The sequence below is a fragment of the Garra rufa genome, chromosome 21, assembly GCF_049309525.1.
Source record: "Garra rufa chromosome 21, GarRuf1.0, whole genome shotgun sequence".
NCBI classification, from domain to species: Eukaryota; Metazoa; Chordata; class Actinopteri; order Cypriniformes; family Cyprinidae; genus Garra; species Garra rufa.
The window spans coordinates 33,218,870-33,239,392 of NC_133381.1; the positions used below are offsets into that span (position 1 = coordinate 33,218,870).

General features: G+C 38.1%; 1 protein-coding gene across 1 annotated transcript in view; it reads left to right on the forward strand.

Annotated features, from left to right (window-relative positions):
- Window positions 1–20,152, forward strand: part of crip2 (cysteine-rich protein 2) — a 29,378-nt gene extending 9,226 nt beyond the window's left edge. Inside the window, exons 2-8 of the mRNA XM_073826787.1 lie at window positions 9,597–9,691; window positions 13,370–13,427; window positions 15,956–16,090; window positions 16,247–16,315; window positions 16,434–16,528; window positions 18,587–18,644; window positions 18,880–20,152. Coding sequence (XP_073682888.1) covers window positions 9,597–9,691; window positions 13,370–13,427; window positions 15,956–16,090; window positions 16,247–16,315; window positions 16,434–16,528; window positions 18,587–18,644; window positions 18,880–18,947 — 578 coding nt within the window. The 3' untranslated portion in view covers window positions 18,948–20,152. The remainder of the gene's footprint in view (window positions 1–9,596; window positions 9,692–13,369; window positions 13,428–15,955; window positions 16,091–16,246; window positions 16,316–16,433; window positions 16,529–18,586; window positions 18,645–18,879) is intronic.
- The last annotated feature ends 371 nt before the right edge of the window (window positions 20,153–20,523 follow it).

Sequence of the window (20,523 nt, forward strand, 5' to 3'; positions counted from 1 at the left end):
ACCAACCAATCAGCTTCATCCTTTCCCTTAATAACACTGAAAGCACTGGCAAGGTGGAGAAACAGCTTATGAAAGCTGTACAGGAATAAACATTTTTAAATAAATTTGATAACAGAGCTTCTGCAAGTGATTTTTAATGCTGAAAATCTATTTATTCTTTGCTGAAACTACCGCGTCTTTACGGAGAGCGCATGTCATGGCTGCTTAGCAACGGCAGACACCACTGGAGCTCAAACTACAGAGCGGTTTGGCAAAGACTTTGGGTTTGGAAAGAAAGAGAAGGCTGCGCTTCAGCGTTTTCCACGCGTTTTTAGGCGCGACATGTGAACGGCCCCTAAAACAGATTCACCGCGATGACGACCTCTGTAGTGAGATATAAGATTGTTAAAACTTAACGGCTTTTTACCTCCTCTCGGAATCCTTGCTAAACATGTGTCGCAAATAGCAATATCATTGTCCTCCTCTGTCACCGTGAAAAACTTCCAGACCTGCGAAGGCGATGATGGCGACACAGATGATGACGTATTAAACGCGACAAAGGCTGAGAGTCACTGCAGTTTACAGCTGCAGTCACTTGTACTCGGAAAGCAGATGAATCTCAGATAAACCAGACTGATTGATTGATTGATTTACCAGCAAGAGTACTTTATCGGATCGGGTTTCATTTATTCATCGGAGCAATAAAAATGGCGTCATTTTTACCCATATCGGTCGATAATTTATCTGTCCGATAAATATCGTGCATCCCTACTTATTATTATAGTATTATGTATGGCTTAATATAACATAAATGATGTCTCTTACTGAAATATGTATGAATAAACACATGAAAGATTTATGTTCTTTTAAAAATCCACTTTTTTATACCACTGTTTTATACACATTTTGGATTATGGGTGGTGCCAATTCAGAATAAACAACTCTGAAAATAAAAGACTGATACAATGACCACAGCCACTGACAGAGCTTACAGGTGGCAATGGATGCAAGTGCAGGCTTAAACCAAATGTCATACCATCGATTTTCCCCACAAGGAGTCTTTACGCCCCAGATTTCGAGTGAAATCCACACTGAGAAACTTCTTCAGTGGCTGTGGCATCATGACGAGCATCAGCATGTTTACATCCTGCCAGGATGGCATCTAGCGTTTCTTGTCTCTGCCATTTGTAAGGTCTTTCAGTAGCTGTGGTCTACTAAAAGCCTTAAAGGCATCAGGGCTAAAGTGGAGAGAACAAAAACGCAGGTCTTTTATTTGTCCACAGGCATCTTCCTATGCTTTTCTCCTCTTTTTGTTGCTAGGAAAAGCAGTGAAGACTTGCATCACTTCACTTGTTGCCACTTGGCTGAAAATTACAACCAAAAGCCGCATTGTGGTATTGTATAGTGTTTTTTTTTTTCTTTTTTTTTTTTTTTTTTTTAGTTGTATTGCTGTAAAAATAGCAAGAGGTAGCGCCAGTAGCTCACAGAGTGCAGCCATTTTACGTAATTGAAATAATGGCTCCCCCCTTAGTCCAAAATATCTATAAAATGATGTGGATTTTTTTAAAATAAGGTCTTTCATGGGTTTTCCACTACATATTTTAGTCAGAGACATCATTTCTGTTATATTACAGTTTTTCTCAATTGCTAAAACACTATAACCAGTCTTTTGAACTAAAATTTCAAAACTATAACGCCATTTTTGAAAAAGCACACCCATTTCCCTAAACAATAAACACTATTCCCTGCTTTGACACATGAGTTATATTTGGTGAACTGTTACTGCAAAACTCTACACACAAATCCCTACATTTCTCAGTGCTTACACCATGTGGTCATTTAGAAAGCACAAGCATTCAACATTGTTCACTCAATCTGTGAAGTTTGAGCTCAATTAGCACACAATTATCCAAGTGGAAACACTAGGAGTCAAAATTTAGCACACCCAAATCAGAACCTAAAAGAAGCCAAAGTCAGCTTACAGTTTTTCTCAGTCACTTTGGTGCATTTCTCAGATCAGAAATGAAATTGTCAAAACTACTTGTTCAACATCCACATCATCTAGTCTCTTGTGCACATCATAAAAAGCTTCTCATTCTTCTGATCAAGTTGTGATTGCTTTGGTACATTCATACAACTGATTAGATAAATTTGCCATGAATTTATTCAAGTGAATCTTGACTTTCACTAATGAAGATAATGTATATCAACCAATGATAAAGCAGTTCTCTGAAATAGCTCAAAGGTACATCTCTTGAACCTTCAATTGGAAAGCATACTGTATATAGACAGAGGACAACGCAGGAGTTACAAAATCTGACAGTAGACTTTCTAATTTTTATTTTTACCTTTGTGCCCATATTTATTTTTCTTTGCTGTTTCACAATGACACTGTAATGCATTTTTATTTTTTTTCTCATACCACTAGTACAGTACAAGTGTAACTGTGAATCCTATCCAGTCTTTTTCAATCAGTATCCCACATACAGTAATGTGTAATTTTGAAGAGGAAGAGTAGGAGGTGAAAGAGGAAGAGGAGGAGAAGAAGGAGGACGATGACGACAACGTGGAAGAGACAGAGGAAGAGCAAGGACAAGAAGACAAGCAGTCTCCTATATTTTAGTTGATGAGTGCCAGGGTTGGATCAGGCATGCAAGAGGATTTGACCCCTGCTGCCTGGCCAGGGCTAATTTAGCCTGTGATGCTGAAGAGGTTCTTTGGCCTGTCCCAGACCAAAGACAGGATTCTGGGCAGAAAAATTATATTTTGTTGTTGTTTGCTGTTTTGTACTGTACTCTACAGTACATTAAATTAAGGAATAAAACACTTGCAAAGGCATATATTTGTTGTTTTCATCATGTGAAAAGTTTTTTATTTGGATTGTTTTGGTTGTATTGTTTTGAATTTATCTCATCAGTGTGTAAAACTGTGTTGTAGTGTGTGTGTTTTTGAGGATTTGTGTGTCATGTCTGAGAGCAAAGTTTGGTTTTTCAGCAAGATTGTGTTGTTTTGAGTGGAGAGCTTCATTTTGACCTCAATATAAGAAGTTTGGGGAATTGAGTTAGGAGTTGTGGATTTGTGTTTAGAGTTTCGCAAATAAGAGGCATAATTTCAAGAAATGTGTTTAAGCAATTGAGAAAAACTGTAAGCCATACAAGTCTTGACCAATGGTCAATTATACAGTGGTTTTAAAAATACAAAAACAAATCCCCATATTCCAGAGAGATAGATGCATGTTGTGCCTAGACAAACTTAATAAGACTGATTAAACAGAGATTGATGTTGATGCATCTCCCTAAGGGCTTCATGTTTTCTGGCAGAGTAAAACTCTTTGAGAGCCACTTCTATTCTGGAACAAGCCCAGCATATTGGGTATGACATGTTTACAGAGAAGACTTATTTACGTGATATCAGGTTGATAAATCTTGCTCGCTGATGTTGACTTCATTAAATCTCATATGACTCTTGTTGGGTAGAGAGAGTTGTTGTTGTGACAGATTTGCTTTGGAAATGGGAGCTGACTACACAGCACAGCTCCATTAGCTCACATCCAAACCTGCATCTGTTCTGCTGAGATGGCACAAGCTCATTCGTGTGAAGGCGCTGAGGGTTTCGTTTACCCTCCCTTAGCGCGCCAGCCAAAACACATTAAACAAACCTCTGTGTTGTTCACGGATCAGTTGGCCTGGTGTTGGAGGTGTTATCATCTGATTTAATTGTGGGGTAAACTGAGGGAAAACACAAGATCTGAGATGTTACCGCCACAGACAGTAGCAGCAGGACTAAACAGATTAGCTCTGCAGCTCAAAACAAAGCACTAAGCTGCTTATCAGCGATCAGGTGTACATATTGCACTCTAACTTCTGCGTGTGCTCATTAGAGCCGGACACTGGGAGGTATTGCAACCTCTCGTATAGTCTTACACAACCATCCATTATGACTCTCCTGCATCCAAGGTAACCTGACTCTCTGATGAAACCCTGGTCTCTCGTGTCTTCCCGGTCCATTGGATTCCCTTAGGGATGTACGAGATGACAGTGCTGTTAGGATATCACTATAGCTGCAGCGTTTCTACTGGAAAGCAGAAACCAGGCTTGCAATTTTGTCTGAGGACAAAGCTGCTTGTAAATATACCACCCAAGACACTGATTTCCTTTGGCCGTAGTAAAAAAAATGTGTGTTAGAGTGTGACTGGACGTTGTCCAAGGGGTCTATTCAGCTTGATGAGTGATTAGCGATTCCCTCCGCCCACGCAAAACTACACCAATAAGTGGAAACGGCTCCCCAGCAACCTCTTGTACAACATCAGAAGCTCTTTTTAATGGCAACTCTGTTCATCTGCACTTTGTCAGCCACCATGTACGAACACTTACCGTTGTGTAGTACTCATTGGCATTGGCATCTTCCCCGCGGAGACGCTCTCTCTTTTTATACCCAGTTGTGCCATTGAGTGTGAAATCTCACTTATCTTGGATTAGCCTCCTGCTGGAATACCAGTGATTTATAGTGTCTGGATCTCTACGACTCTCCCATGTGAGCTTAGAATTCATTTGGATATGAGCCTTGTGTTAGTAATAGGGTTACAGCGTGACTATTTTATAGTGGTGGGCGATATGTCTAAAATCTTAAATTGTGTAATATTTCATTTAACAATATGTATCACAGTATAGTGGTTTTTGATTTAAATATGGTCTTAATTATATAAAAATTTCCAATAACATAGAAATTTCATGATTCTTGTCACTAATGTCAGTATCAAGTAAAAAGTCACAGATTAAATAAGAATAAGAAACTAATTACGAGCAATAGGACAAAAAAAATCAGCATAATCTGCAAAATGTTAATTATTTTGCCAAAATAAGAGCGTTATTTTTTATTTAGTACTGACCTGAATAAGATATTTTACATAAAAGATGTTTACATATAGTCCACAAGAAAAAATAATAGAAAAATTTGTAAAAATTACCCCATTCAAAAGTTTACATACACTTGATTCTTAATATGGTGTTGTTACCTGAATGATCCACAGCTGTGTGTTTTTTTTTATTTCAGTAGTCCTTATTTGTCCTGAACAGTTCAGGTCCCACAAATTATTTGGTTTTTCAGCATTTTTGTGAATTTGAACCCTTTCCAACAATGACTGTATGATTTTGAGATCCATCTTTTCACACTGAGAACAACTAAGGGACTCATATGCAACTATTACAGAAGGTTCAAACACTCACTGATGCTTCAGAAGGAAACACGGTGCATTAAGAACTGAGGGTGTAAACTTTTGAACAGAATGATGTGTACATTTTTCTTATTTTGCCTAAATATCATATTTTGTCATTTAGTACTGCCCTTAAAAAGCTACAGAAGAAACATGCATTTTGTATGATCATTTTATTTTGGTAAAATAACATTTTGAAGATACTGTATACTGATAATGTATAAAATCACAGCATGTTCTTCACTGTATAAATTAGCATTTTGACACATACGAGTGTGTGTATTCACCCGTCAGAAGGCCTATAAAGTGGCAAAAATAACTGTTCAATACTCCAGGGCTCTCAGACAGCGTGCGCATATAGCAAAATTATTTCTTTTTTGCTGCCAATTACGTATAGATGGCAAAATAACACTTATTTTTTAACGCAACTCTTTAAAATGCATGCAAACGATACGTTGTGTCACCATGTAGCACAGCAATGTCATGTGAGCATGTAACCGCGATTGAGACGATAGTTCAAAATCTCTCCCGGTTGCTAAATTTCTACCAGTATATCACCCACCCCTACTATTTCATTTATTTATTAAAAAAACATATATGTACATGTTCAATATTGATAATAATCAATATGCTACTGACATCAGTGATTCCTTAAATCAGTGGTTCTCAACTCCAGTCCCCAGGGCCCACATACAAAATGTGTAGAGCAGTGGGTCCCGAGGACTGGAGTTGAGAACCCCTGCCTTAAACCGTGTCTGAGTAAACAGAGTTGTGCTACAACTTTTCTAGGCAATCAAATTAAGGATGTTTATCTGATGTTAAATAAGTCGTGAAAACATCCCTCCGATTCAATGAGGGACCTAAAACTTACAGAGACCAGAACCTAAGAGTGGACTCTTTTGACTTGAGCCAGTAAGCAACCATTTAGAACACCCTACACTCTTAAAAATAAAGGTGCTTCATGATGCCATAGAAGAACCTTTTTTGTCTAAATGGTTCCATAAAGAACCTTTCACATCTGAAGAACCTTTCTGTGTAACAAAAGGTTCTTTGTGGCAAAAGAAGGTTCTTCAGATTATAAAAAAGGTAAGAAAGAGATGGTTCTTTAAAGAACCTTTGACTGAATGGTTCTTCTATGGCGTCGCTGTGAAGAACCTTTTAAAGCACCTTTATTTTTAAAAGTGTAGTAACCACTTAGTGCTAAAAAACGGCACACTTAAGTGTGGTGGCAAGCATTGCACAGGCACGTTATCATTCTCATTTTCTTCAGAAAATGTATGTATTTACTTACACCTACCGTTTCAACATTTGTCCCAGAGATTATCATACTTTTTAAAGATTCGTGCCCACACATTTTAAATTATTGCTACGCCTCCACGTGAGTATACTTGTGTATCTCAGTGGAATAGGAGTTTTTGCTTCACTTTAGCTGCATAAAATCTCCTCTTCTGATGGTGAAACTGATCTCTGCTGTACTGACCTAGACCCCCCGAGAGACAGACTAAGAGGGCTGCAAAACTGACAGAACGAAAACAATACATCTCCAGGCGGGAAAGCTAGGAAGTAGGGGAGAGCAGGAGGAAACGTCTTGTTCTCTCTAGCTGATTGTGCCCTGTTTTGATAAGCGAAAGGTGTTTCCTCCATAGTGAGAGAGCTGTCCCAGCAGTCCTGCTTTATGCATTGTCTTGAGAGTGAGATATATAAATGGAAAGAGTAATATTAGGTCTGGGGAAGTCTCCCAGGACCCTCCTGAAGAAATGGGAAAGGAGGGGAAATGGAGAAAAGAGTCTCTGTACTATATGACGTCACTTAGCTGTCCGGTTCTAATTAACCGTCGCCACTGCATTTCCTTGCGTTTCATGTCAACACATCTCAGCCATGGAATGAACCGCTATGACCTCTCACAATGAAGCCAGTGCTTTTCATTGTTTTTATGTAATATGACGTCACATAGATTATCAAAATGAAAATGCCTAGACCAGCACACATCCTCAAAACCTAAAGCTAGCCTGGATCTGAAAATTATGCAAAGCCATTATTAATAATGCTCAACTGTTGCCTTCATGCAAGGAAAGGCTGTTTGCTTTAACCTCCTGAGAAAATGCACTACATACTTTGGTTCTTTTAGGATCTTGAATTCTAAGACAGGAAGTTTCCATGGCACATTCATAAATAATCAGGGGCTGTAGCCATCAAGATACGAGAGGAAGGGAAAATCACAGCATAAAAGTAAAAAAAGCTCTTACCCATGTTTCGAGGATAAGAATCTGGGGTTTGTTATGGGCAGGTCCACTATGGGCAGCAACACATTATTATCACAATATGACATAGACTGTGTCTGAAGTCACATACTCTGTGAGTGTGAGTAAAAAAAGTGAGTTCTACTATATATAGTATGAATGTGTGCAGTATGAATGCAGACATTTGTCATACGTTGTCAATGTTATATGAGCTACAGTACCAGCGACTTGATTCACTGCCATTCAGAAAATCCTCTTCTGTGCCCTTATGAGGTACAGTAAATGTGACCCTGGACCACAAACCCAGTCATAAGGTTACATTTTTTTCATCTGAAAGCTTAATAAATAAGCTTTACATTGATGTATGGTTTGTAGGGCTGGGCGATATGGCAAAAATGTAATCTCGATATTTTTTTCCCCATATTGAACGATAACGATATATATTTCGATATAAGCTGTTGATGTTGCCAGCTTTAAAATAGTATCCCAACAATGACTAAAGCCACAAAAATGAAAGGGTTCATTAAATTACATTTAAAGTATAGTTTATTAACAAAAACAGATTTGGCCTTAAAAATTAAAACAACTTACTAAAATAAATTAAAAAAATAAAAGTTGTGACAGAGTATGGTAAATGAGAGTAAATGTACAAAATGTAAACATAAAATTATTGTAAAAACATAATTTGTAACACAATTATTTATTTATTTATTATTATTATTATTAACACAATTGTTTATTTTCTCTATTATAGGTTGAGCTATTTAAATTAGAGGCAACCACTGCATTTTGAAACAATCTACAGTATAAATAACAAAAAATTACGACACGGTTCTTTCTTAATCGTATTAAGTGCAGATAATTTAGCCATAAACAAAGTAGGCTACTCTCTAAATATTCAAAGTGCAAATAGAGACGGATATTTCAAGCATGATACAGAGCTATAGACATACACAACCTATCATAGCCTACATACAAATAACAGCCTAGATATGTCATGTAGCCTAATTTGCGTGCATTGGGGGGATTAAAATTGCTTTTGAATGCGCGTGCGTTTTTTGCTTTCGGTTTCAGTTTTAACAATCGCGCCAAACTCTCAGCTGAGCTAAGAGTCACTTTTCAGGTAGCCAAACCACTTATATAACGGAATTCGTGCTACCTTTTTTGTCGACAATTTCAACATCTTTGGATAATAACTCGAAGTTAGTTTCACTTTCGTCGCTGCATCCTCTCTCTTTTTTTTGTCGTCCTGGTGTTAAGTTTGCTTCGCAAAGTGCGGTAGGAAATGAACTTTGTACTTTGACGTGCACACGCACGCTGTACGCTGATTGGCTGTTGTCGCATATTTCTGCTGTGTGATTGGCTCTTAGATTAATCCATATCGAGCAAAAAATGTCTAGAGCCTATCATCGTTATTAACATAAATTTTATCGCGATTCGATATGATATCGTTTATCGGCCCAGCCCTAATGGTTTGTTAGAAAAGGACTGAGAAACAACTATTTGAAAATCTGGAATCTGAGGGTGCAAAAAATCTCAAGACTGAGAAAATCACCTTTAAAGTTGTCCAAATTAAGTTCTTAGCAATGCATATTACTAATCAAAAATTAAGTTTTGATATATTTATGGTAGGAAATTTACAAGTTATCTTCATGAACAAGATCTTTACCTAATATCCGAATGATTTTTGGCATAAAAGAAAAATTTATAATTTTGACCCGTACAATGTATTTTTGGCTATTGCTACAAAAATATCCATGTGACTTAAGAATGGTTTTGTGGTCCAGGGTCACAAAACAAGGTCTGTTAAAACTCAATGTGCTCAGGGGAGGCAAGAAAAGTGGACTCCCACTGTAACTTTGCCTGCTGTTGTCGCTCTTGGACAATGTATCTTTAGAAAAACAAGTGATTTATATTATTTTAATGTTATATATTGTAAAACTGGTGTTGTTTTATTTTTGTACTATGATTTTTTTTTTCTCCAATATTTTGAGGAGACACGGCCTCCTTGGAGAAAACGCCCCTGCTCAATACCCTTGTGGCCACCCATCAATGCTTTACCAGTCACAATGACTTTTCAACCACTGACAATACCTTAGTGACTTACATTGTTTTTTTTAAATAATTTTTTTTATCTAATCTTTCTCTCTTTTTTCATTCCCCAGCTGAGAAAGTGTCATCACTGGGGAAGGATTGGCACAAGTTCTGTCTGAAGTGCGAGCGTTGCAGTAAGACCCTCACAGCGGGTGGCCATGCTGAGGTGAGTAAGTCAGAGATCACACACTACCTCTCTGCAGTCTAGCTGGGGAAACTCAAACTCCGACAGTTGAGTATTGAATTTACGACACTGTGCGTTTCCATCAGAGGATCAGTGGTCTATTTGAAGAGTCCAGAATCAGGACTGAAGGCTGTCACATGGCATTGAGAGCTAGCATGACACATTTTAAGTGATAAATACAATACAGACAGTCATGAAAGAGAAAAAGCAAACTGAATGTCCCAAAACCTACAGCTTTATTTCTTTTGGAAAGCTGTGTGCAATCGTGTCTCATGATGCTCGTCTTCAGTGATTTGTTGAAAGCTCGCTGGCCAGCTTTGTACATCCCAAGTGTTCCTGTGTGCCTGACTGCAAGCCAAATGAAATTCTCCACGACCTTCCAGCATCCTATTACATCACACTGTGACGAACGTGTCTAGATCAGAAAGCCAGTAGAGGGTAAAGGACAGGACGGTGATGTTTTAGAGCCAGAGGAATCACCACCATTAGTCATTGTGTTGCCTTGAGTCTGTATTCCACTAGGGTAAGGGTAGGAAACACCTGAGTGTTGCATTTACTCCAGGAGGAGAGTCACAAATAGAAGGTATTCTCTCTGTAATCTCTGCATAAGCATATTACCATTTGCACTGCTCACATCAGCCTAAATCTGGATGTAGGTCAGGTTGCTATGAGGAGATTTCTGTTGGGTGGTACAGGAACGAGGATGGGGTATAGTGAAGATGGTTAAAGCATGTGTGTAAGTTTTTCTTCAAGACTATTGATCGAACAAGAAGTCGCCCTGTGGATAAGATGATAATCCCTTAGTGTCCTCCATGGATTGCGGCAGGGTAAAGTGAGAGGATTTATGGGAATAGCAATGTTAAGTAGAGGCAGAATGGACAGAATTTGGATTCAGTTACCAGAATCTGAGAGGCTTTGGGAAAAGTGTGGGCTGGTGAGCTGCTCTATATGACCAGTGAGAGATGACCAGTGAGAACTGTAATGGGAGCTGATGGACTAAGCTTTGTATCTGGATTAGACATCACACCCACAGCCTTTTTACTGTCTGTCTGATGCATATTGCACACAATATGCTGAGAGATTTCTCAAAAAACAAGATCTAGAGTGCCTTGTAAAAGTATTTATACCCCTTTAATTTTTTCACATTTGGTTGTTGGTACCTTATGTTAAACTGCTTTAAATTACTTATTTTCCCACGTCAATCTACACTCCATACACCATAATGGCAAAGTAGAAAACAGGTTTTTAACATCAAAATCAAAAACTTAAATGATTCCATTGCATATGTATTCATACCCTTATCTAGGGCAATTGAAATTTAGCTCAGGAGCATTCATATTGGTACACTTTAAGTAAAGTTAACCTGTGGCAAATTCAATTGAATGAGTATGATTTGAAAAAGGCACATACATCTTAATAAAAAGTCTTACAACTGAAAATGCATATCAGAGCAAAAACCAAGCCCTGAGGTAAAAAAAAACTGCCTGTAGAGCTTAGAGACAGGATTGCATCAAGCCACACTTACGGGGAAGAGTTACAAAAAAATCTGCTGCTTTGAAGGTTCACAGAAGCATGTAGTCTCTGTTACCCTTAACGGACGAAGTTTGAAACAACCAGGACTCTTTCTAGAGCTGAGCAATTGATGCAGAAGGACCTTGGCTAGAGAGGTGACCAAGAACCTGATGGTCACTCTAGTTTAGCTTCATGATCATATATGTAGATGGAAGAAACTTACAGAAGGACAAACATCACTGCAAAATTTCATAGATTTGGGCTTTATGGTGGTGTGACAAGACTCAAATCTCTCCTCAGTAAAGACACATGAAAACACACTTCGAATTAGCATCTAAATGACCCTCAGACTGTGAGAAACAAGATTCTGTGGTCTGATGAACCTCAATTCCAAGCATTATGTTTGAAGGAAACCAGGCACTGCTCATTTGCTGCAGAGTACCATCCTAAAAGTAAAGTGTGGTGATAGCAGCGTCATGCTGTGGGGCTGTTTTTCTGAGACTGAGGGACACGTCAGAGTAGAATAAAAGCTCAAAATGCACCAAAATATTAAAATAGCCTTAATGAAAACACAGTCCGGACCATTTAGAACCTCCGACTGGGTAGAAGGTTCACCTTCCAACAGGACAATAAACCCTTAGCACACAGCAAGAGTGGCTTATAGACAACTCTGTGAATGTTCTTGAGTGGCCCATCCAGAGCCTGGGCCTGAACCCAATCAAACATTTCTGGAGAGACCTGAAAATGTCTGCCAGACCCCATCCAAGCTGACAGAGCTTGAGAGGTGAGGCGAAGAATGGCAGATAATTGACAAATGTTGATGTGCAAAGTTTGTGTTCCTGTTGCATCATACCCAAAAAGACTTGTGGCTTTAAAGGTGCATCAACAAAGTACTGCGTTAAGGGTATGAAAACTTATGCAATGTACTTATTTCAGTTTTTTTTTTTTAATACATTTATGAAGTTGTGACAATTCTGTTTTGCTTTGTCACTATGATGCATGGAGTGTAGATTGGTGTGGGGGGGGGGGGGGGAGTAATTTAATTACATAAAATGTGAAAAAAATTAAAGGGTATGAATACTTTGCAAGGCACTGTAATTTTGACTGACAATTTCAAGGACTCAAGAGGTGTGCAACTGATTTTTGATTGATTTGCCACAAAAAAGTATGCAGAAGTGGGTGAGCTGAAGTGACATGAACCTCAGAGACCACTGACCACTACTTGACAATGCAGAGTGACTCAATGTGGACTCAAGTTTGTTTGGAAGCGGACCGAGACCCATCTTTTTATCTGTCTCGGCCTGCTTGTTTGACACCCACTAGGGTTCGGATAGCATCACACTTACTCAAATGAACCATTTAAGCAATTGGCAGACACTTGTATACAAGATACACATTTTTCATCTTTAGCTTTCCCTAAGAATCTAGCCCATGACTTTAATGTTGCTAGCACTGTGCTCCTCTATTTGAGCTACAGGAAAGCTAAACTTAGAGGAGTATTGGTAAAGTCCTTAAATTTCCTCCCTAGTAGTCTAGCTGGGCTAACCAGACCTCTCTTGCTGACGAGTGTAGCCTTTTTGCCTTTTTTAGAAGTATTGACATTTTACATCATTATTAAGTTTTCCGGTCATTGAAATTGAGGCGGGAAGATATCTGCTAGTCTTTGTTGGAATGTGAGGCTCATTACACATTTTTTCCCCTCGCATACTTTTGTCCTGGCATGAGGCCACTGTTCTCTGCCCCTTCTGTTCCTTTATCCTGTCTTGTGCAGCTGTAACGGTCACACAGCTGCCGTCTGACGGTTCCCATAGCAACCTTTTCCCGCCATGGCCCTGACCAAAGGGCTCTGGGAGCAACTGCCATTGAAATATGTTCTATGTTCCACATCTATTCATGTACACACAGACACTCTCAAGGCAGGCAAAGACATGGGACACTTTGGGTGTCCTTGTAACTGCTGTGAGTGTTATCAGGGAGTGGATGCCAAGATAAGCACCGTCTGTGGCATATAGACATTTAGGCTGGTTTACAAGCAGATTAAATTGCATACTTACATCAGCAAATGCACACTCATTCACTTGGAGAGTCTTGATTGATGGAAAATAAGCCTGGAATGACCATGTTTTTTTCTGTTTTACATCCTCACAGCATGATGGGAAACCATACTGCCACAAGCCATGCTATGCTGCCCTCTTTGGACCAAAAGGTGAGATGAAATAAGACACTTAGCATTTCAAGTTGAAGTCATGTAAAATGGAACTGTTTTAATATCTGCCCATTTAGTGTATATGCAGTATACTGGGTTATTATATGATTGGGCTTAGATATTTTGCACTCTGGAGCATATAGTGTGTAGCAAGAGTAAATAGTTACATAAAAGCCATTGTTGTACAATTAAACAATGCCCTCTGCTGGGCATTAGGAACATTCTTGTTTTGAGAAAGAAGTCACTGGCAGCACTTCACACTAGTTCAATGTTATTAATTTAAGTTAATGTTCATTTATATACTATTGTTAATTGTTCATTTTTAAATGTAAATGATTTACCCCATGATTTACTCACCCTCAAGGCATTTTAGGTGTATTTGAGTTACATTAAAATATGTCCTGGCTCTTCCGAACTTTATAATGGTAGTGAATGGTTTGAGATTTTGAAGTCCAATAAAGTGCATCCATCCATCATAAACAGTACTCCACACTAGGGATGCGCCGAATGTTCGGCAACCGAAATTATTTGGCCGAAAATAGCAAAAAAAAAGCTCTTTCTGTGTTTGGCCGAATAAGCGAAAAGGCCAAATAAATTATATCGAACAATGACGTGACGCAATCAAATGTTCTGTAAAATAAAATAAAAAAGTAAGACAAAAATATATATTTTTTTGAAAAGCAAGACAAAACTGTAAAAAGCACTTTTTGGCTATTTAATTTATGCAATGGTGAAAAAAATGGCAAAATACATGGAGGGAAAAACCACGAAAAAACATGTTCGGTAATCGGCCTTCGGCCCAGTGTTTAATTTTCTTCGGCTTCGGCCAAGAATTTTCATTTCGGTGCATCCCTACTCCACACAGCTCCAGGGGGTCAATAAAGGCCTTCTGAAGTGTATCCATACTTAAAACTTAAAGGAGAACTCCGGTGTGATATTGACCTAAAGTGTATTGAATCATGATACCGAGTGTGAACGTACCTTGCATATTTCATCTCGGTTTGTGTCCAGCTGTCCGAAATCTGGGGTCAGTTAGCCGATGCTCACAACAGGCTGTCTATGAGAGTGAACAGGGCATCGGAAAAGCCATGTAAATAAATCACTGTTTTACGCCATTTACGAGGCACAAAGTAGCTCCACACTTCATCGGTAGACTTCCTAGGGCCCTGACATTTAAAACGAGACATTGAGAACTCAGAAAAAGCACCGGTAGTTTATTTACAAGAATATTTATACAGACAGTACCTGGGAAAGAAAATCCGGTCGCCGCCATCCTGAACTTAGTCACGATAAATCGAGTGTCGAGCACCAATGAATTTATCTGGTTATCAACGTATCAGGTTGTAGTTTCCTTCGTGCTCGACACTCGACTTATCGTGACTACATTTAAGATGGCGGCCACCGCTCTGTTCCTGGTGGAAGATGTCTGTATAAATCTTCTTGTAAATAAACTACCGGTGCTTTTTCTGAGTTCTCAATGTCTCGTTTTAAATGTCAGGGCCCTAGGAAGTCTACCGATGAAGTGTGGAGCTACTTTGTGCCTCGTAAATGGCGTAAAACAGTGATTTATTTACATGGCTTTTCCGATGCCCTGTTCACTCTCATAGACAGCCTGTTGTGAGCATCGGCTAACTGACCCCAGATTTCGGACAGCTGGACACAAACCGAGATGAAATATGCAAGGTACGTTCACACTCGGTATCATGATTCAATACACTTTAGGTCAATATCACACTGGAGTTCTCCTTTAATAAAATGTCATTTCTAGCTTCTGCTAATGGTCGTATGATGTAAGATGTAGGCGTAGAGTAGGCTCAGGTAAGAAGTGATGAACGCAGAGGTGCAAAGGAGAGATCAAAACAAAACTCTGGTCATGTTCTAGAAGAACAAAACAAGGATTTGTCAAAAAAAAAAGGTCAGAGAATTTCAATATAAGCCAAGAGGAGACTGGTTTTCCTTTTCTGTAAACAAAACATGGTTCTCGCGACACTAGCATATTCTCACTGGAGCCCATGTCATCCATTGAAATGCCACTCTCTCATGAGCGACAGTTAGCAGAAGCTACAATTTACCGTTTATAAAGTTTTAAATGTGGATATTTTTCTTACTCAAATGCCAGGAGGCCTTTATTAACCCCCCCGGAGCCATATGGAGTACTTGTTATGATGGATGGATTCACTTTATTAGGCTTCAAAATCTCAACACACATTTTATTGCTATTGCTTGGAAGAGCCATGACATTTTTTAATAAAACTCTGATTGTATTTGTCTGAGAAAATAAAGTCATATACATCTAAGATGGCTTGAGGGTGAGGAAATCATGGGGTATTTTTCATTTTTGAGTGAACTATCCCTTTAATAAAACAGCTTAGCATGTTAAAGTGTATTAGTATCTGCTAGATTAACATTAAATTAGACAAATTTGAATGAATGTACAAATGTAATTAGTCATATCAAACATTTCTTATTGTGCGTGTTGTATGACAGTGGGATATTTTCATGAAATCTTTCTCTCGTTTAATATGTAGGTGTGAACATTGGGGGTGCAGGCTCATATGTGTATGAGGCTCCTGCCAACTCCTCCCCACCTGCATCTACCGTGGACTCTGCACCCAAATCTCAGGAGAAACATGTCCCAGCACCTTCAAGGCCGCCATCTAAAGGTAAAAAAACAACAGTGGAGAACAGCAGCTACTGACTTTATTTTGATTTGTGTGCAGCTTGCTACAAATCATTGCATTATAAATGTTTTGCAATAAGACATGACAAATTGCACAGTGTTCATTTGGATCATGGTGTGTATGCATCTCTCATTTCAGCTGGAAGCATCACCACCTTCTCTGGGGAAGCCAACCTGTGTCCCAGATGCAACAAGAAGGTCTATTTTGGTATGCCTCTCCCCATCCTAACAACATCTTCACACCATGGCTTGGATTTGAATGAAATCCATAAAAGGAAATGAAATGGTGGTAGCATAATCACATGTAATGTTATTTTCTTATACAGCTGAGAAGGTGACGTCATTGGGGAAGGACTGGCATCGCCCATGCCTGCGTTGTGAAAGATGTAAGAAGACCCTGGCGGCAGGCAGCCACGCAGAGGTGAGAAGAAAATGAAGTTGCTAATAGTAGAAGTGCAAAGATGGCTGCCATGATTCCTTCATTAATTCTGTCCATGTCAAAGAAGTTAATCAAGAATAATTTGCATTAGAAATCTTGAATAAACCGCAGGGCATCTGTGGGTCATTAAAAAATTTTAATAGGTAATAAATCAATTTGCTGGAAATTAAGTCTGGAAATTAAGTCTTAGATTATGATTCATAGGTTTTTTCTGAACATTTCCTTTGGGAGTAAGTACAGTTAATCAAAATAAAACTGAAATCGCAGTATGTGATAATTAATTTGCACAAAAAAAGAACAGCAAGACCACTGCAGAAGCCAAAGAAATAACATTTTAATTGGACACACTGTATACAGTTGAAGTCAAAAGTTTTCACACACCTCGCAGAATCTGCAAAATGTTAATTATTTTACCAAAATAAGAGGGATCATACAAAATGCATGTTATTTTTTATTTTGTACTGACCTGAATAAGATATTTCACATAAAAGACATTTACATATAGTCCACAAAAGAGAATATTAGTTGAATTTACCCTGTTTAAAATTACCCTGTTCAAAAGTTTACACATGCTTGATTCTTAACACTGGTGTTACCTGAATGATGCACAGCTGTTTTTTTTTTTTTTAGTGATAGTTGTTTATGCGTCTCTTGTTTGTCCTAAACAGTTAAACTGTCTGCTTTCCTTCAGAAAAAATCCTTCAGGTTCCACAAATTCTTTGTTTTTTCAGCATTTTTGTATATTTAAACCCTTTCCAACAATGACTATGCAACTATTACAGAAGGCTCAAACAGTCCCTGATGCTTCATAAGAAAAAATTATGCATTAAGAGCCGGGGGGTAAATGTAACTTATTTTGTCTACTGGGAAACAAGTAAGAATCTTCTGTAGCTTCTGAAGGGCAGTACTAAATGAAAAATATATATTTAGGCAAAATAAGAAAAACATACACATCTTAATTCTGTTCAAAAGGTTACACCCCTGGCTCTTAATGCATCGTGTTTCATTCTGAAGCATCAGTGAGCATTAATATTTTGCAGATTTTGCAAGGTTTTGACTTCAACTGTATGTACACTACTGTCTTAAAGTTTGGGATCAGTAATGCTTTTTAAGTAAGTCTCTTGTGCTTATCAAGGCTGCATTTATTTGATCAATACAGGAAAAAAAACTGTAATATTGCAAAATGTTATTACAATATAAAATAATGGTTTCTATTTTAATATACTTTAAAATAAAACATATTCCTGTGATGCAAAGCTGAATTTTTATCAGCCATTACTCCAGTCTTAAGTGTCACATGATCCTTCAGAAATCATTCTAATATGCTGATTTATAATTAGAATTGTCTCTGCTGGCAATAGTTGTGCTGCCAAATATGTTTGCAACCTTTTTTCAGGGTTCTTTGATGAATAAAGTTAAAAAGAACAGCATTTATTCAAAATATAAATATTTTCTAACAATATAAGTCTTTGCTATCACTTTTTAAATAATTTATCACATCCTTGCTGAATAAAAGTATTAATTTCTTTCAAAAAAAGAAAGAATAAAAATGTACTGACCCCAAGCTTTTGAACAGTTGTGTATATTGTTAGAAAAGGTATCTATTTGAAATAAATGCTGTTCTTTTTAGATTTTTATGCATCAAAGAATCCGGAAAAAAAGGGAATGACAGGTTCCAAAAAAATATTAAGCAGCACAACTGTTTCCGGCACTGATAATTATTTAGCATATTAGAAAGATTTCCGAAGGAGTAATGAAGCTGAAAATTCAGCTTTGATCACAGGAATAAATTAGATTTGAATGTAAATTAAAATAGAAAAAAAAAAAAATTGTATTTTTAATTAAATAAATGTACTTTTTTTTTTTTTTTTTTTTTTTTTTACGCAGCCTTGAGCATAAAAAAACTTCTTTAAAAAAACAAAGCAGTGCATGAATGCAATCGTTTTTTTGGTTGGAGAAGGTATGAAAAATATTAAAATGTATTCAGTTGGATTTCTAAATGCATGAATTAATCCTAAAATATGTTTTTATGTGTTCTAGCACGATGGTCAGCCCTACTGCCATAAACCATGTTATGCTGTCCTCTTTGGCCCAAAAGGTACTGTGAGCTTTTTCAACTCTAGAGGGAGCCATTGCTTAATTTTAATTTGCTTAAACCTGAATAGTTCTTCATTTGCAGTGAAGATAAGGAACTTTTCAAGCAATTTTATATATTTTAATGCTTTCTTTATATCACAGTAATCCTAATGAATGGTGAAAAACATGGCCAAGTTAAATAAGTTTTAGTTAAACTACTTATTAACCCAGTCTGATTGACTCTCTTGTATTTCAAGGTGTAAACACTGGCGGTGTTGGCAGCTACATCTACGACAAGGAGCCCAACACAGAGGCTCAGCCTTGATTTTCAATCCTTGGGAAGCCCAACTTCACTGTTATAACAGCCACTATCAGTACCTCACGCATTTTCACATTTGCCCCACTTTTTGCCTTATCACGGATAACCTGTGCCAGCTCAGACCTTTCTGCAGAAAAGTGACGTTGCATACTACAATCATGCCTTGAGCTCCAACCTGAACCACTTCTTTTTAGTCCCCAATTGCAATCCCCAACAATTTGAACTGGTTTGTGATTCATCCTATGATTAATTTAAAGTAAATTTATTTAAGTGTATACAGTATCTTTCTTTGTATAATCACTAAAACGCTGTATCGTAGCTCCTCTACAAAGGAAAAACCAAGATCCCTAGTTCCACAATACTGCATGTACAGTAGGATGTTTGTGTGATATGTGTTCTAGTAGCAGATAAAACAACAGAAGTTCACTGAGGGAGCTTTGTTTTCTGAAGAGGAGCCAGGCTGTTTGAAATGCCTGCCGACAGAGAGATGAATCTCGCCTTAGAGGCTCCGCGCAGGTGCGTTCAGGAGCACATCATCATAAATCTGAAAAATATTCCCAAACCCAGATTCACCTTTTGGCCATATGGCAACATTCCTACATTTAAAACATTTTAAGAGAAGGTCTGCAGGATGTATGCAGAGAAACGGCCAAGCTCTTATTTTTAAAGGGAGGACAGATCCTGCTCCCAGAGGGACACTGTCTTGAGTTCTGCTAAACAAGGTCTTCCAGATTACTAGAAACTTCCAGGCTGGTGTTTTGGGACAGGATGGAGCTAAAATCTGCAGGCCCTCCAGGAGCAGGTCCCTGATTTATGGGGTAGCTAGAGACAGGGGTGTATGTGATTGGTGCTTGGTGACCATGTAGCTGCAGCTAATATTTCTGATGCCAATCTAGTACCGTTACATGACGCATGGAAACGGCTTAAGGAACGATATGAATAAGCTTTTGTATTGTTTGTGATCTGAACATTTTAGACGAACCCCAGTTTCTCAAAGTGTTGAAACTGAAGTATTATGTTTCCCTATTAGTTCTTTAGCTTGTGGTAAATTCGACTACATTCTTTCTGAATGTGTTTTTGTACTTTGTGACTGTTATATTTTTTTTGCTGTATCAGGCCTTTGTTCTTGAGAACTTTTTCTTATGCAGTCTGCGCGTCAAGCCCTGCTGCTTCCGTATGTTTAATCCCATATTAAAGTTACGTAAAGCTTTCCCCTGGTCTTGGATTTTTTGACTTAAGTCCAGCTGAATGCGACTGCTGTAATAAAACATGCTATAACAAGATGGGAACAATAAGCGAGTCAAGGTAAATTGATACAGATAGCCTTGAATGCACTGCCATTGTTACTATTTTCCGGTAATAATTTAATTATGTCATGATCTTCATGTTATGTGTGCACTTATCCACAGCAGCAGCACTGAGCATTTACTGGAATGATGTGTCTGACAGAGCCTATTTGTGTGCTTTGATCACAAAATGCTTTTGTGAAGTAATTGTTTTTTTCTTCATTTTACAATTAAAGCTTGTCTTGGGAATGTTCCTGTAATGTGAGTTCTCAAAGCATTGGAGGAAACACCTCTTG